Below are 18509 nucleotides of genomic sequence, written 5' to 3'. Positions count from 1 at the left end.
CGGAACGTTGCCAGTTTCAATCCCAGAAAGGAGTCTTGCAGTTGTACAGTCAGGAAAAGGCTCTTAGTGTAATCCAAATTGCTGCCGTAAAATATCCAGCCATAAAATTTGTAAGTTGCTTTGAAAATGTTGGATAAGCAGAGAAATCATAATACTCAAACAAGCTTCCAGCACATACATGAGTCAGTAAAATATTTCCAGGACCCTCTGTCACTAATGTTCAGCCTTTTTTGCCAGAGTGGCTGAAGGCCACCTTATTAAGCTCTCTGCCTCTTTTCCGATTTTCCCTAAGCCTCTAAGCAAACTTTCATGTGATTGACAGAAGCATCCTCTCCTGTCCGCCTACGGGGCACCACAGCTAGGTCATCGCTTTCGGCTCTGCCCCCAGGACGCTGATCGATAGCAGTTCGTTAGCGAAGCATTTTGCTCTACATGCAACTTGATCAATAATGAATTTCCCACTTGCACTCAGTTCCAGAGGCAGCAGAAGTTTGAATTAAAAAAAAAGGACTGCTCAACGAGATCCAGTAAATAGCAGGGGCGTACGTGAGCGTACATGAGTGCATAAATGTGTGTTTGGATGTATGAGGGGGGTACTTATCTTATCTAAAAGGGGTCTCAAAAGCCAGTCGAAGTCATCGGATAATTGGGCTCAATTCTGCTGAAATCATTTTCCCTCCCTACGGGCGTTTCTCCCCCCCCCCCCCCAAAAAAAAAAAAAAACATCCTTCATAATTCTTTGACGTGAACTTTATTGTGCCTGTTGATTAGCAAAATCCCAGCAGCACACATACGACATCTAGTGATTACTTCCATCCAGTCATTAAGTTCACTTTGCGAGCCATTGTGTGTCACTTCGCTGAGAGCTGTCAGACCAAAACATCCGTTACTACTAGCTTGGCAGAAAGCTTTTATTTCAGTGCTAAGGTGTGCAGATCCTAATGCCAGTCATTTTTCATGAGATTCTGAAGGATTTTCTTCCTCTTCTGTGGAAGAAATGGCAGCGATCTCTGATATCTTCGACTGTATGATCTCTTGTACAGTAGCTGATATTTTGATGTTGTCCTCTTGATAGCATTTGGGAGTTTGTTGATCCTTCATCATATCCTATATATTCAGTATGTGACGTTAAATTTCTTCTACACTGCTGCACTTAACTAGTGCTTAATAAGGTGTCTGTATTGCTATATTTTGAATGTTCTATTGCCTCCCATGAAAGCCCAGATGTTACAGTCAGCTACCCTACCACCAGGCCCTGGCCAAACATGCCCATATGATCCCATTATCTAAAAATAAATCCTAGATATTTCATCATGTTCCATTACCTCCAAAGCAAGCCTAGATCTTTCATTATGTTGTTACCACTAAATGCGGCCCAAACATTCAGTGAGCTTCTAAATAACTCCACGATATTTCACAGTTCCTAAAGAAAATCCATGGTTTGTTGTCACCTCCATACAAATATGAGATGTTTTGTGTCTGTCAAGCACATCAAGTATACAGCATGTATTCTGTTATACTCCACTAGTTCCAAACAGAGTATTATCCCAAGCATACTGCTCTCCTCACCCTTAATGCATGCATTGTTGCATTGCTGCAGGCCGCCTTTATGTGCCAACCCCTGCGCTTTGAGTCTTCCACCACCACGCCAATTCACCACAATGAATAAATGGCCCGTCCAGCTACCCGGGCCTAATCTGCAGATGGATTGTGTGAGACCAAGCACTTCTGCCACATGCCTCTTTCATATTTTCACCTTTGTCTGCAGTTTCTCTTCCGTCGGCTTCAGTGCGGATGATCTGGGACGTGAACTCGCCACCGTTCATTTCTCACTGGGTGTGAGATATTTCTCAGTTTCTGTTCCTACCCCCTATTTTTCTTCCCGGTTCTTCAAAATTAGGATTTCCCATATGCAGAAGGCATTCATCTGGTAGCCGACAGGAAATGGAACCAATGTTCTGGGGCCTGGGCGCCCGGCGAATCCGTCACTGCTGTCTAGAAGCGCCGTGCGGTCCGGCCACTTTACATGGACTGGCTGCATTCAGCCGTCAGGTGTCTGCTCGCTCGGTGTGTACTCGATGTCCTGGAAGCTGTCTGCAGTCATACATTACGCGAGACGCTCGGCCTAGCCGCATGCTGCTACAGCGTCTGGCCAGAGCTGAGCAGAGAACATCTACAGTACGGCCATGTGACCGACATCGGTTTCATCAGTGCCATCTCAATGCTTCTTCTCCTCGGGAGAGAAGCTGCTGGTCTTCTGCAGGGGACCGTACTGGATCAGATTCGGTAAATATCTATTGCTAGAAGGACATAAACTTTAATTAAAGGAGCTTAATATGGGGTAATACTGCATATTCATATTTATATGGAATGACTAAACTAATATACTATAATAAACTGAGGGTGACGTCACGACTTGCAGGTTTTGGCAACAGCGTTCAGAAATGATATATTCGAGTGGAATGAGGGGCAAGACAGAGCCCCTCATGTCGTGGAAACACAGAGCTGGGTGACTGGGATTATCCTCATTGATCTGTTCCACCTGTCCCTCGCTCTCAGCAATCTGTAAATATTGTCATGTTCCGTTCTGCCTGGTCCCCAGAAACCCAGACCACAGACCCAGAACCAACACTAGCTAATCTGATCCCCTTTCACCGCTACAGCGTCTGACCTAAGTCTCATTTTCCCCTCCTTTTCCCAGCCCAGATTTGTGATTATTTTATTTACATCTGTTGGACTTTCTTAGTTGGCTCTAACCCTACTGACCCATTCCCAAAAAATACAAAAAAATTCCCTTTAATCAGCCTCTTTAAAGCTTCTAGTTCCCCAGCCGGTTGGCTCACCTTCCTGACTTAAGACAGCATCGGCAACTCTTTCATTTTTTAATGGCAGCTCTTCCTTATTTATTTATTTTTTCTACGTTTCTTATGAGCCTTGCGTTGCCTTTGATTCCCTTGGTTTAAGATCCATTTATTCTTTCACGTTTGGCTGTGTGCCGAAAAGATACAGAAGAACCAACCGTGAAATAGAGTGGAGGAATATTCCTTTGGAAAAAATATGCAGCATCATCATAATTTGCATATTGAGTCTGAGAGTGATTAATGCGGAGGGTGACCTTGACAGCAACGCAACAGCACATTACGCCGTGCAATTATCAGAGAACGTCAGGGAAAACAATCGATTGTAAAATGGAATTTTTTAGTACCATTATTGCGATGCTTCATTGACTGTGTTTTATTTTTTTTTTCGCCCACAGTGTGCCTGCAGGAATGGCATATAGCAAATCTGGTTCTAATAAAAAGAAACGACAAGGTTCATTTCATTCCCTCAGCGGGCAACGTGGTCCTGCACGGTCTGGAGTTTGTAATGCTTTGCTTTACACTTATCACTTTTTTATCTTGGTGTATGACGGGTACATTTAGTCACCCCATGCTGTTTGTGTGAAATTGATTTTGCTCCAATTATCAGACTGTTTTTTTCTTCCTACAGGAACAGACCCCAGAAAGGGGGGGGGGGGTGAATGGTTTCTTCGGCTTCAAGATTAGCACTATTATAAAAAAAAACAAACAAGAATATTTAAAAACTTATGCTTGCATTTCTGATTTTCTTTTATCATTAAAGATTTATGTTCTAGCGCTTTAAGACAGTCATTATATGAAAGAAGCGTGGCGAGGACGTTGAGCTGAATAGAATTTCAGAATTTTTCAATCCTTTCTCACTTATTTATGTATGAAATATTGGACATATATCAATCTTTTACTTCAGATATAACATTTATTCTGGTAATCTACAGTATTTTTGGACATGTAACTTTCAAGCTACTGTCAATTTTTCAGATTCTGTAAAATGTACAATACAGTCCGTGGTTTTTAACTCTGTCTGTCAGTGGGCCCCGTGACTCAAAGAAGGTTTCAAGCACAAAAAAAGAGTATCCTGACATTAGACTGGAACATCAGAAAAGTGCAGGTCTGGGAATCATTTGGCTGGAAATAGAATTGTTTTTCTTTATTCCACTAACGCTCAAAGGTTCATTGATTTCTCAAAGCTGAAAGGCAAGAGAAGTGATGTCTGGGATTTCCAGGGCATGAGAATTCATTGGATCAGACAAACATCCTTCTTTGTGGGGACAACACCCTTGTGTACAGAGGCTCTTCGACTCGCTTTGGGCGTAACCACATCACCGCAGAACTGTCTGCCTTTTTGATTAACATCACTATGGTGTCGAAAATTCAGAACCTGACTTAAGCGGGCCGCATGAGACTCCAAGCTGGGGGAGTGAGGGCCCCGCTAAGCAAAGTGGAGCCTGGCAGACGAGATGGTGCGGATGGGCCTGTTACAGACACGCCGGAAAGCTATTGGAGTGTCAGTGCTGCCGTGGCTTTGGTGAAGGGGCGGGATGTGCTGTTGTCAGAGACGAATGCCCTTTCTGTCACCGGCCGTGGTGAGCGTGCGAGTGTGTGTGCTGGAGGAAGGGGAGACGAAAAAGGGAAAAAAATGCAGAAGAAAGCAGAGGAGGAGTAAAAAATGAGCCACTAGAAAGCCCCCCCCCCCCCATCCATCGTCTAACTGCTTAATTTGGACAGTATCGTGGGAGGTGGGTGGCCGGGGGGGGGGGACGCCAGTTAGCATAGGGCACAAGGCATGAGGATTTTCTGCATGGGATCTATTCATAGGGCTCTTTTTCATATTGTTATTATATTTCGAAAAATACCACAAATCATATATTTATTTATTATTACTGTAATTTACAATTTGTAATCACTACTAATTCAGCATATTCTAGTCACTTCTGGTAATGGATGCAGTATAATAATAATAATAATAATAATAATAATAATAATAAACTTAACAAAAAATACACTTTACAAAATCTAATACATCAAAATGAACTAAATACTCGAAGGACAAAATGGTCTCTCGTGTTTCAGAGAATATCAGAGAATTTCAGAGAGCGACAGACTCGGGTTTCAGATGCGTCACTGGTAGCCATCTGCCCGGCGTGACCGCAGAGGGAGCGAGGTACATTCGCCGGCGAGCTGCAGACTCATCCGGCTTATTTTCCAACGAAGCCTGAACATTATCACGCACGTCACTAACCCCCCATGGTCTCGTTGCACGCATGTGTTTTTGTTTACTTTTCTGCAAATGGTGATTTATGTGGGAATTATATGTGGCTTGAGTTTTACATCCCTGTTTAGCTTGTCTTCGCCCCCCACTTGGTGGTTAGCTAACCATTAATAATCCCTCCATAAGCTAAGGTCTTGCCACTCCCCCTTTGACACGACGCAGTTTATTAGAACTTCACGATGACGTCATTGAAAGCCGGACGCCCCGTGCACATAATTACACTGACACAAATTAAATTATCCCAGGGTGAGAAACGCGACTCTTCTCTTCTAAGGGATGCGATTCTTCTAATGAAGGAGCAGAGAACAGGTCAGGAGACAAAATGCCGTCTGCGTTTTGAGGCTGATCCACAATGATCCGGGATGCTGGGCCAGTGACCGTTCCTCTTTAAGGCTGCACCACCTGGACACGTTTAGCGATTCTGCTGTGTGGGCATCTTTTTCCTACCCCCTCGTATCACCACCGCCACCCTCTGACTCAGCAGTCATTGTCGACTCTGCTTATTTTCATCACGCCTCAGTTGCCGGTACCCGAAGCCTGGGCTGCCACAACTGCTTCACCGGTCTGTCACCGACGGCGACGGCAGAGAAGACTGGATGGAACATGGAGTGGCGCATGGGGAGTGATGGTGAGGGGTGGGGGGGGTGTGGCTGGGGGGTGCCTACCTTGATGGCATTGGTGGAAATCTGGATCTCATGGAGCTTCTTCATGGTCCCATCCCGGTCTATGAAATACGAGGAGGCCAGCTGATGGAGGGTCTCCACGCTCTGCGTGACATTCACGATCTTCCGGTCCAGTTTATTTTTAGCCATATACATAGTAAGAGCCTCCTCACCTGCGGGAAAAAAAGGAAGGATTTGCGGCCGGATCAGCAGATGCCTGTGAGAAACGCTCACACTTGGCACGAGAGACGCGTCTCCTGATAGGAGGCTCGAGGAACACAAAGGAAAAACAGTGTGCCAGTGATATTTCACAGTACACGTCCTTTCTCTAACTACGGCCGACATGGTCATAATTACTACGGTGATTAAGAAGTGTTATTTTAGTGATTTACACTGTGTTATAAAACGATAAAGAAGTGATTAAGACGCGTCATAAAAATGTGATTTTAAAAGGTGTTAAACATATGTTTTGGTGAATATTTTAAATAAGAATAATGTACCACCTCTGCAGTGAGAAGGAAGCAGTGACTGCTACAAGTTTCAAATCAAATTTGCCCAATTTAATGAATATTTACCTCATTCAGTGTTCAACAGCTTTACTGACAGTTATTAGCACGATCTTGAAGATAAATCAGAACTAGTGACTCATTGTGACCTGTATAAAGCTATATATATATATATATATATATATATATATATATATATATATATATATATATATATATATATATATATATATATATATATATATATATATATATTATATATAGTCTGATGTTATATAAATGACCGTATAAAATATAATACTCCATAAAAGATTCTGTCACATTCTCTCTCATGCTCTTAACTTGGCTGTGTTAAGTTCTCTGGGACCATGTTCCTGCTCGTTTCTGGTTAGGCCCACAAAGTAAGGCTTTCATTATAGAATACAGTGTATAATTATGTGAGCTGCTTTGCATAGTTCTGTTAGAAATGACTAAGTGAATATTCCCCTATCCCACATTCAGCCCTTTAATCAAACCGGTCAGAACCTGTGTCAGCTCTCGGTTCAGTTCCCAAGCTTGTGTTAGGTCACACCTCGGCGAACAACAGCATGCAAAGCATTGTATCTTTACATTGTATCTTTACATTGTATCTTTACATTGTATCGATACTTTAAAAGCTGCTTTGTCAAAAAAAACCTTAATTCTTAACTTGCTTTGTAACAGTGTACCATGCTTATCTGAAACCAGTCAGTGTAAGACTTTTTTTTATTGTCTGTGCTTACACATTGTCTGTGTAATTAATTACTAATTAACACCACATATGTACAATCTTATGTAACATTATAAAAAAATGATACAGTTCCAACCAACAAACCTGATTGGATGAGAGATGGTCTATGAGTGCTGAATTTAACTGTATAACTGCGTTTTCGTGCCTACAGCTGAAATCACAGCCGTGACAGACACGAGTACAACCACACCCTTCTCGTATGTCATTGCTTAAATATAACAGGAATTTTTAAAAGCAAAGTATATGCCTACCTGTATAAGCCTATAAAGCCGATCAGCATAGAGAGCTGACTTGATATTTTAATAATGCATGTTATTGTAAGTAACTTGTTATATTCCTTTTTAAAATAAAATACATGAAGCAAAGAGACTGTGCTTTGTGAAAATTAACGAAAAGAAAAGGTTTCATTCGTAACATTCTGCACCAAGCATCATCGCAGATGGTATTTATTGTACCTTCCAAACTAAAGCATTTACCTTTTTTTTCCACCTTTCACCGCATCAACTTTTCATCAAGGCTAAGTATGAGGGTCATTTGTGAAATGCAAAGTCACAATATGGGCTATCATTTTCCATACTGCCATTCCGCTGCATGAAGAGAAGTCATGACCTTACTCTGGGACATACTCTGGACGTGTTAGGGCCCCTCAAATCTGCTGAAGGCAGGAGGGCGCGTCGGTAGCCCGGTGGTGAAGCTGACAGACACAGCAGTAACACACGCACACACGAATAGAAGGAACCCTAAAATAAACAAACTGATGCTTTCTGAGCACATACATTAAACTGGCTCTCGAAGGACGGATGGGGGAAAAAAAACAGAAACACGCAAAACTGGGGCACCTCAGTGGCCTATTATCACCGTAACTCTATTAGCTGCCGGCCTTAGTGGCAGATTCCAGCCGTGTTCCTTTCCTGCTTTATCAGTTAACGCAACGGCTCACGCTAATGTGCAGCTCGAACACCGAGATGAGTGACTCCCGGGCCATAATTCTTCTAAGAAAAGTTCACCCAAGTTTATAGCAGTAGGGGGGGCCATGGGAACCACTTACAAATATGAGTCGTTATTACTGCGTCTATGTTTGGCCATTTCTGGCCATTTCTGCATCCAAGGCATCATTTTATTGATCATAAAGACGGGATTCACGGGTTTCCCATGCAGCACAGACCCGGTTTTATTACACAGCCTAAAGATGAGGCAGTATTTGATGTTATTTAACTCGATGCTGCTGGCTTCTGCAAATTAGCACGTCTAAGTTCGGGCTGAGCACAACGAGCTTCATCATGAGATAAAAAGCTTCGTCTCATGGGGGTGCAGCTCCTTCAAGGGGAAGATTTTAGTATTCGGCTAAAATCCCTTCTGTGACTAAGCGAAAGGCAGGACAAACGCTTCCGGAAGCCGACACAGCCAAATAACCACCACTGCACATGCGATTTTATTGACTCCATCACGATTTGACAGCAGGGCGATGACAGAAGAAAACGAAAACCATTTGTCTGACAAGACCCTAAAGAAATGGGTGAAACAACTCTAAGTCAAACCGCAAGAACTCACTGATCTCTGGAACCTCTATCACTCATGTCACTCTTGGTGTCGGGGCTGGTCTTTCGATCCACTTTCTCATCTGAGGCTGAGATTGACTGTGGAGAGACTCGAGGGCAAAAAAAAAAAACACATGATGTGTCCAGGGTAAACCTTTCCATACCGACCTAAAAGGTAGCTCCTGCTAGCTAAACTCAAATAGACACCAAGGGGCTCATTTATCAAACTTTGCCTGAATTTTATCATGAAAAAATGTGTAAGCTTAAAAAAAAATGCTTACAGACAAAAAAAATGGATTTCTCAAACCAGGTGTATGCATATTTCCCCTCAGAAATATCGGAACTATCTTGTAAATGTGCATATATGCATGAGCCGGAGATTCTGCCCAGGCACCACCCACAAACAACCATAAATGGACAATGCAAATAAGCAGCAAGCTCATACATTATGCAAATCAAGCCTTTCTGGTTGCAAATTCCAACGATACCAGTTTTAAATAAAATAGAGGAATTTTTAACAGTGTGAGGAAGGGGCACAATGAAATGTTATATCTGGGTGCCGAGGCACATTTATCATGAACAACTAAATATTTAAAAGTACATTTTCTGATGATATTTTTCCCACGTGTATGTATTGCAAAACTTCTAGTACTTCTGCACTATTTTGCACTTTAAGCTTAGATTTCATACTGCATTAGGTTGTCAGAGTACTTGCACATTGTGCATTGATAATAAAGCTGGATCTCAAATGGAGTGTTCAATGGCAACGTATAGCCACTGCCATAAATTCTGTCAGCTCTACAAAATGGGCATGGCACCTATAGTAGGGTAAATAGGGTAATTGCATATTATCTAGTGTTGTGCCAGAGCTGTTAGGAGGCACTGATGTGGTAAGTTAAACTCAAAATGAACAATTCTTAATTTCATGTTGACATGACAGATGACTTGCCCATTAATAGAAAGAAATGGCTTTCGATTGACAAAAGTACTTTAATTAGCACTCATTTCACCACCTCCATCTACTGCTATTTGCATTTGATTTGATTTGAGGTCCCCTCATCGCAACGTCAGTGCGGCTGATTGCTCAGATTACATTTGGAAACTGGACATAGTTGCAAATATAGTATTTGCATTCGTCTGTTCACCCACAGTGTAGGGAAACATTTAATTCAAAATAAATTGCGAAGATATTGCACATGCATAGTGCAAACAGTAAACAATCTTGATGGTCCATGAAAACTCGCTCCCTTCTAATCTTTGTTTACATAGTCACTCGCAAAAAAGACTTTTATAAGTCAATCCATGCATGCGAATGTCTGATGCCTATTTCACATTTAGTGCAACTCGTGACAATTAATGAGTTTCTGGAAACACACATTCTTTCCTGTCAAATTTTGTTTGATAAATACAAGAACATGTGTAAAAACTTGAGTACGCACATCGCCGTCGTCTTTTTGTGCGTACGCAGTTTTGGAAATGAGGCCCGAAGACTTGGGGACCATCTTTCCAGAGAACCCAAAGTAATTGATTTCCTTGAAGGTGCACTGATGGGAGAGCTAGGAGATTAGCACCATCTTACCTCCCAGAGTGGCCGAGATGAGGATGTGGGTCCCGTACTTCTTGATGATGGTGTCGATGAACTGCTGCGTGGACGGCCGCCGGCCCAGCATCCGCACGCTGCGTTGAAACTCTGGCATGAGGGGCACGGGGTTTCGGATGAGGTCCCTCCGCTCGAGGGCGGTGTTCCTCACCTTCCAACGTGCAAACTCTCTGTCGGGGAGGGGGGAGCAGTGACAAACAAGGTCCCATTAACCACCAGAGATGTACCTTACTGCCACCCAGCATACATCCATCGAGTCTGCATTACCAGATCTGGATTTACAGGGGTGCATAATGCTGCCTGGCACCCTCAAATTAAAAATCGGCACCCGCAGATGGAAATGTGATCAGTCCACAGCTGTGGCGTGCTGGCGATCCCACCCCTTCAGTAATTTAAGATGATTTTGTTCTGAACCAGCATCCTAACAAGGGATGCCGTGATACAAAATCGTTAACTTTTTGTTTTTCACGTACACCTAATCGGAGAAACGTCACGAACAGCTCTCACTTTACTTCAAAAAGGTGTTTATGGAAGCAATTAAAATTAAACAACTTAACCCCTCCCCCCTCATTATTGCAAAGATAAGTTATAGAATCAAATGCTAAAAACATTGGTCTCTGCACTTAAAATCATGTTATTATTTTGAAGTGGCATTTCAGGAGATGAAGTGATTGACACATCCTGGGAACGGCAGGAAATGGGGGGCAACAGCTGAACTGCCCCACCTACCCGTCCGATATCTGTTTCGGCACCGAGATCATAATGACACGACCGCATAATTGCTCATAATTCCTACTACGCAATACGAATCACCGGATGTAAGTGCATTTGTATTTGAAAATATCCCCCGGATCTAACTGCTTTTTTTTTTATTTATTAATACCCCAGGCGGTCCAGTTGTCCTATTAATTTCCACAGAGACAGATATCAAATCGCATGAGGCCAGAAGAGCTGTTTAGCACTACCGGCCTACAAAACAATTGTTACAATTTAAAGGTTGCAGGGGGGTTTATAATAAAAATGCCATTTGGCGGCACAGATCAGTCGGGTATCCACACACAATTAAGCCTTATGTGCTCAAAGCTATTTCACGGACTGCGTTTTTTTCCACTCCTTCTGTGGGAAATCGCCCCATTTCCAAGTGAATCTTTTTTTTCTGCCTTTTTAAAATGAGCAAGATTTCCCCCCCCCCCCCCCCCCCCCCTTTAATACATTTCAATATAAAGGTGTGGTAACAAATTTAAGAGAATTTCCACACCAACATGTCTTAATATAAAGGAGGTAAGAATTAGGCGCCTTGGTTCTCCAGGTGGAAGAAGAGTAGGTTCAAATCCTAGAGTGATTTCGCCTTCAGGCACCTGGGTCAGGTTCTGAACCCTCAATTGCTCCAGGGAATGTGTGACCCTGTTTTCCCAAAAATGTTCATCGTGTGGGGTGACAGATGGATGGATGGATGGATGGATAATTCTGCTTCAATTTTAACTTGTCTGGTGAATGTTCTGTGAACTGAAGCTCCATTGAAGTTCATTTGTTCCTGGGGTTCGGCTTGGGCTGGTATCAATGGGGGCCTTTATTCCGTTCAGAATAAACCTATTGCACAGCAGCTAAGATCTGCTTGCCACGGTCCCTAACAGAACGCCATGGCAGAATAAAGATCTGGCCGATAAAGTGCAATAAATATATAAAGGGAAAAATGTGTGGGGATTGGCTCGCTGGGCTCCAGCCCCGCCAACCACTATTCCATCAAAATCAGAAGGTGTTCCAATGTTCCTGGGCCTCGAGCCGAACGGGATGCTGTATCCCGCACTCTGCACTTCTGAGGCCGTCCTCGTTGTCCTCGTCTCCCCATGTTCAGCACGCCATCAAGTACGAGCGTCTCGCCTCCTCTGCTGCCATGTTCAGGTGTTACTCAAATTTGCTTTGCAAATAGGTGCATTTACATACAGACTATTCACTTAGTAAACATAACGCACTATGGAACTGACAAGGTACATGTTGATTGCACTTGGAAGAGAGAGTCTGTTTTTTTTTTTTGCTGAAAGAATGTGTTGAACTATCTTACAAAATCTGGATGTGATGGCTTGACGTTGAGTCACCCGGTAAAATTAGTTTAATGTGGGCTTTGTGTTTGTTTTGCGAAAGAGCGGTTTTTAATTCAGCTCCTCGCTGTCTCAATGAATTCCCAGTTTGGCCGCCTACAAAAACAAATAAATAAGGAAAGCGCTTAATCCTCTGGGCTCTCGTTCTCCCACTCCCTGTCTTCTCTGTCATTCCTGGCAAAGCTGTCAGATTTCGAGTCGTTTTGAACCTTCCTGCGATCGTTTGTGGCTTCACTCAAGATTCCATTTCACCAATTATACAAGGTGCCTATTAGTCAGGAATGACAGCGGTAAATCACTGTGATTCACTGCCACCCTCCAGACAGGAAAGAACAAAAATGTCAAACGTTGTCTTTATTCGTGCGTGCCCACACCTTACCCTCCAGCTCGGTCCTCACGGGCAAACGGGGGGGGGGGGGGTACTGTAAGTACGCGGCCTCATTTAAAACATCGCAGTCCTTAACTGACCTGCGACTTCTGAAAGGTTACCGCCAGAACACCCTCTGCATCTGCACAGGTGAAAACACGGACCAGAATACAACTGCACCCTTTTGGTTGATTAATAGATGTTCATTCTGTGATACACCACAAACCGCAGATGCACTCGCAAGACAGGCAACCAAACCGATGAGGAGATAGATAAACCAGAAGAATCTTTAAAAATCTGTCTCATGTGTCATTCCGTTTTCGACGGTCCGCTCACAGCTTCGGCAGTTAGTGCCACGCCATATGTGGCCGACATATGTATTTTGGTCCATATGCCCGGAATTCCAGAATTGGCAGATGGATGGTGTCCCATGACTTCATTCCACCATGAAAAGGCTGCATATTGCGACCTCTCACCGGACCTTTCAGCAGGGCCAACAGCTCTCTAACTTAAGGGGACTGATTTTTTGCCCCTTGGAGGAGAATGTGAGGGAACAGTGACATAGGTCAAGGTTACCCATAGAACCTGTCCATTTTATTTATTTATTGTGATCTAAAATTCAATGCCGCTACAGAAAAACAAACATGTCTGATCTGGCTCTAAGGGCCTACCTCCTCTAAAGGGCCTACTGTATCTCCATTATGACCTAAAAACCTTTATAACTTGAAATCCACTAAAAGTTTACTAAACACAGTGACTCCGCTCATGTGAGTCAGATGGATGGCAAAGAATGCTATAAATATCACTCTGTTGTGCTCCAAAATCCAAAATATTTCTTGTTTACCTTCTACAGACCTTATCTATTTGTCTTCCTTGGCTTTAGATATCTGACAAGCAGTACAGTTTCTGAATATATTGCCCTTCTTTTAAAATATAAAAGTGTTTTTATTTTTACACTGCCCTTTTTCCTGGAGAAGTGGAATCCCATTTAAGGGCTTTTTCTGTTAATGTCGTTGATGCTGTTGTTGATGTTTCTTCTCCCTTCTTCCTGCAGGGAAAACTTTGTTAAGATGTTTTAAAAGAACAGCTTCTTAATAGAGCGGGAAAACTATCAATCATCCTTGTTCTCATCCTTGGAGACCATCTGTGAATCACTAACTTTGTTTTTATTTATTTATTTATTTATTTATTTATTTTTTGGGGGGGGGGGGGGGCGTTTCCTTTGAGCCACCAATTCACCATAACACAACACATTAGCTTCTGAATTCCAGCAAAGACGATCTAACAGACCATTATTTTAACCATCATGGCTAAGTGTCGGTTCCACTTACACATTTTCTACAGCGAGACTGGGGGGGGGTGTTCCTTTTTTTGTTTCCATAAGGGGCATTTATCAGGCACTTTGTGTCACAGACATTAGCAAAAATGCCAATCATCTGAAACTATTTTTCTTAACGTTTAAATTAAGTCACAGACCCATCCATCCATCATCCAAACACTTAGTCAGTGGATGATCATAGAGCCCTACAAGCTTGTCCCGGATGCTACGAAGCACTAGGAGGACGCTGGAAGCAGATATGGGTCTTACTGTAGCTACCAACAGAAAAGGGGTTCTGTGATACATGTAATACATGACCTTCAGCTTGTGGACAGACAGATATGAATCTAAAAGACATACAAGTCAACCATATTAACCTTTTGTTTACATTTAGACTTTGAAAGAGGGTAATATTTCTTATAAATACTCAGGGTTGGACTTGCATCTGTGCACACACATTTCCGGCAGATTGGCAAGATCCTGCCAAACCGAAAGGGCTGGCATTTCCCGAGCCTAATTTACCATGCCGGACTTCGACAACGAAGTCTCTGCTCTCTAGGCAACCTCCACACCGCGATGTGCCCCCTCCCCTCCCGTTAGCGGGCTACACAAGACACCCCTGCTCCCATAATGCTTACTACTCTTCAGTTTGTTCACCTTGGTATTCTCCCTGTCACATCCTTGGCGGCCGCAGCCACAAAAGCCCGATTGCCAGAGCGTGAAATCTGGACGCTTGTAAGCGGCCTTCGAGAATTACAATATTTCACCACGCAGATGGCTTATTCTGGCAGTCCTGCTGAAGTCTGATATTAGGGTGAGACTGGCGGAGGCAGCGTGGGGACACTGCCGTCCCCTCATCAAAGACGAATGTGGCAAGGTGTCATTTTCGGGGACGTGAACGGAGACGGTCTGGCGTATGCCACTCGGTTTGGCCATCGAGGTTGTTTATTGAGAAAGCGTAGTCGGAGTGCTCCGCGTCCTGTTCCAATGTCCATAGCTAACGTGTGTAATAAGGCTGGTGTGATTATACGCTTAAAAAGAATCGTGACAATGACTGTAGCACGGCCGCAGATTTCAACATGGGGGCAGAGAGAGAGAGCCCCTGATGCGGCAACGGAATGTAAATTCCTCCCACGAGTCACCGTTGTGTCGGGTCCAGAGCGTACCGCGGGTGGCGTGATGTGCCAGCCCATCGCAGGGGGCTCGCGGGGTGCAGGCATGCACATTCGCAGGCATAAATTCGGCTGAAACGGCACGCCTTTGGAGTGTGGGAAGTGAGCAGGCAGCCCGGGGGGGCGGGGGGCTTGGGAGAAGCACATCCTGCACAACATGCCTGATCTCTCTCTGCAGACAAACCGTATATACACATACATTGCATGTGCTTGTATATACTGAATGCGACAAAATATCATATAATGTATAGATGCATGAATATGTACATACACATAAGATGCCAAAACAACTTTTCAAATGTTTTTTTTTATATATATATTAAATGTAACAAGATATCATATACATGTAGAATATCTGCTTGTATATAACAAAAAAGTTGGGACCCTGTGTACAATGTAAATAAAAACAGAATGCAATGATTTAAAAATAATATAAACCCATATTTAACTTAAAATAGAACAAAATACAATATATCAAATGTTGAAACTAAGACATTTTAGTATTTTATGTAAAAATATATGGTCATTTTGAATTTGATGCCGTCATGTTCCATAAATGTGGGGACAGGGGCATGTTTAACGCTGCGCTGCATCAGCTCTTCTTTTAACAACATGCTGTAGATGTTTGGGAGCTGAGGAGGACAGATGCTGGAGTTTTGAAAGTAAAATGTTGTCCCATTATTGCCTGATATAGGATTTCAACTGCTCAACAAGTTTAGTTTCTCCTTTTTTCATATTTTTTGTTTCATGATGTGCCAAATGTTTTCAATGACAGGTCAGGACTGCAGGCAGGCCAATGCAGCACCCAGCCTGTTCTACTACGGAGTCATGCTGTGGTAATACAAGCAGTTTAGCATCTCCTTGTTGAACTATACCTTCTCTCAAAAAGATGTTGCCTGGATGGCAGCATATGTTGCTCAGAAACCTGTATGTATCATTCAGCATTAATGGTGCCTTCCCAGATGTGCACGTTACCCAGGCCATGGGCACTAATGCACCCCCACACCATCGCGGATTCTGGCTTTTGAACGGTCTGCTCATAAGCTGGAGGGTCCTTCTCCTCTTTAGCCCAGAGGATGCGGTGCCCATGATTTGTAAAAGATTTCGAAATTTTCATTCATCAGACCACAGGAATTTTTCCCATTTTTCCTCAGTCCATCAAGCCCAGAAAAGTCAGTGGCGTTTCTGGACCTTGTTCAGCTATGGTTTTTTTTTCCTTGCATGGTAGAGTTCCATCCTGTATTTGTGGATGCAGTGATGAACTGTGTCCACAGACAATGGTTTTCAGAAGTGTGCCTAGGGCCATGCAGTGATTTCTGCTACAGAATCACGTCTGTTTTTATTGCAGTGCCCCCTGAGGCCCCGAAGACCACGGCTATCCAATATCGGTTTTTGGCCTTGTCCCTTGTGTACAGAGATTTCTCCGGATTCTCTGAATCTTTTAATGCTGTTATGTACCATAAAAGATGAAATTCCCAAATTATTTGCAATACTACAGTTTTTCACAGAGTGCTGAACCTCTCCCCATCTTCACTGCACAAGACTCTGCCTGTCTGGGAGGCTGTTTTTATACCCAATCGTCTTACTGACCTGTTGCCAATGCTAACCTCATTAGCTGTGAGATAGTCAACCAGATGTTTTGTTTGTGCATTGCACAACCTTTCCCAGTCCTTTTCTTACCCAACTCAACATTTTTGAAGCAGTGCTGGAAACAAATTCAAACTTTGTCAATTTCTCAGTTTCAACATCTGATATGCTGTTTGTTCTACTCCCAGTTAAGTATGGGTTTATACAGCAAATCATTACGTTTTTTTTTTTAGATTTAACTTTTTCTGGACACATGGAGATATATATATCTCCACATAAGAAAACGGTTTCCGAAATTAAATTTTTAAGTGAAACTATTTTGAGTTATATAAGGTGCATGGATGGAGGTAATTTTCCACAAGAACGTCTGCATGCCGTTTGAGCATGAACCCGGCTGCGTGTCTGCATGCATACATGCATGAAGCAGATGTAGCGATTAGGCCGCTGCAGTTCGAAGCGGGAGGCTGCATGCAAGGCTCCCCACGCTTATCTCCTTCCTTCCCTCCCCTCCCCACCACTCCCCCGGCCCCCTGCGCTCTCTCGTGCTTGTCTGCCACCAGCCTTTATCTTGTGGCAGAACTGCATTTCTGCTGGTTGGGGGGGGGGGGGCACGGCACCCCAATCTGAGTTTTCATAATCGTCAGACAGCTAGTGTAAAGTCATAAATCAGGCGGCCACAGATACAATTGAATTCCTGGATGGTTTCTGAGCTGCCAGTCCTTTTAAACATATTATGGAATAAATCTTTATCCAATACCCTTCGGTGGGAGGCTTTGCTGAAATCGATGCATCTCATTTTCATGGCCGCCCTGCGGCCCGCGGCCGATCCCAGCGCCGCACCAGTACACAGAGGCCAACAGAATAAATCTCAGACTCCTTCTGCTTTTCGGCCGCCATCTCTCCCTCCAAATCAAATGCCGTAGAAACGCTCAGCAACTGCCCACCTACTTACTGAATGTGCAGCCGGCCATCATTAATCTGCACAGAAGCCTATGCAGAGGAGTTAAAAAAAAAAAAAAAAGCATTGAAAAAAATCAATCCATTCTAGAATGTTCCAGGTTTTCGGGGCTCAAAGTCGACCATATGTGTACAGTGGGCAGGTAGGAGAGGGATGGCATGGCATGGGGCAGGGCTTGGGTGACCTCCATGATGGCCCCTGGGCCCGTAACCACGGAGCCCTAAGGCAAAAAGCCCCCGCTGACCCTGATTGGTATAATCAGCTTGTTAAGGTTTAAATAGGGTCAGCTCGGCAAATTTCAGTGGGCTGGGGGGAGAATGCAGTGGCCGCATCCTGGGGGCATACACTATTTGTTTGGCAATCTAGGACTGATTTTACTTTGTATTGTACTTTAATATTTTTTAGATGCTTCAATGTTTTTTCACAAATAAATTTTCATTTCCCTCGCTTTACTGTGAGCATTCGTGGAGTCCCCCCCCCCCAGTGACCTGCCACAGCCTCACTCCACCTCCCTTCTGCTTCTAGCAGTTCGTTTACATTGCAGGGTTAAATTTTTTACATTTATCCAAGTCATTTTCCTGCCTCCTTTTTCTGGATGGGTTGCTGTAATATCTCTGCAAGAAGTACCATAATGCACAAGCCGGATTCCCGCCGAGTCCATCTGTCCACACTGGTGGCAGCGACTCCAGTGGCAGCTATATCAGAGAACAAAAAGAAACACACACACACACACACACACACACAAAAACAAAAAAACTAACTGTTTTGTTTCAGGGCTTTTGTTTTCTTTTCGTTCGTATTCTTCT

General features: G+C 43.4%; 1 protein-coding gene across 3 annotated transcripts in view; it reads right to left on the bottom strand.

Moving 5' to 3' along the window:
- brinp1 (bone morphogenetic protein/retinoic acid inducible neural-specific 1) overlaps positions 1-18509 on the bottom strand; it is an 85600-nt gene that overhangs the window by 29138 nt on the left and 37953 nt on the right. For all 3 annotated transcript variants that reach the window (XM_049021421.1, XM_049021422.1, XM_049021423.1), the window contains exons 3-4: positions 10182-10372; positions 5793-5962 (exon numbers count right to left, since the gene is read on the bottom strand). In XM_049021421.1, the coding sequence (XP_048877378.1) occupies positions 5793-5962; positions 10182-10372 (361 nt within the window). The remainder of the gene's footprint in view (positions 1-5792; positions 5963-10181; positions 10373-18509) is intronic.

The sequence above is a fragment of the Brienomyrus brachyistius genome, chromosome 7 (assembly GCF_023856365.1).
Source record: "Brienomyrus brachyistius isolate T26 chromosome 7, BBRACH_0.4, whole genome shotgun sequence".
NCBI classification, from domain to species: domain Eukaryota; kingdom Metazoa; phylum Chordata; class Actinopteri; order Osteoglossiformes; family Mormyridae; genus Brienomyrus; species Brienomyrus brachyistius.
The sequence above is the reverse complement of the archived record's forward strand: the minus strand, read 5'-3'. Positions and strand labels throughout refer to the sequence as shown.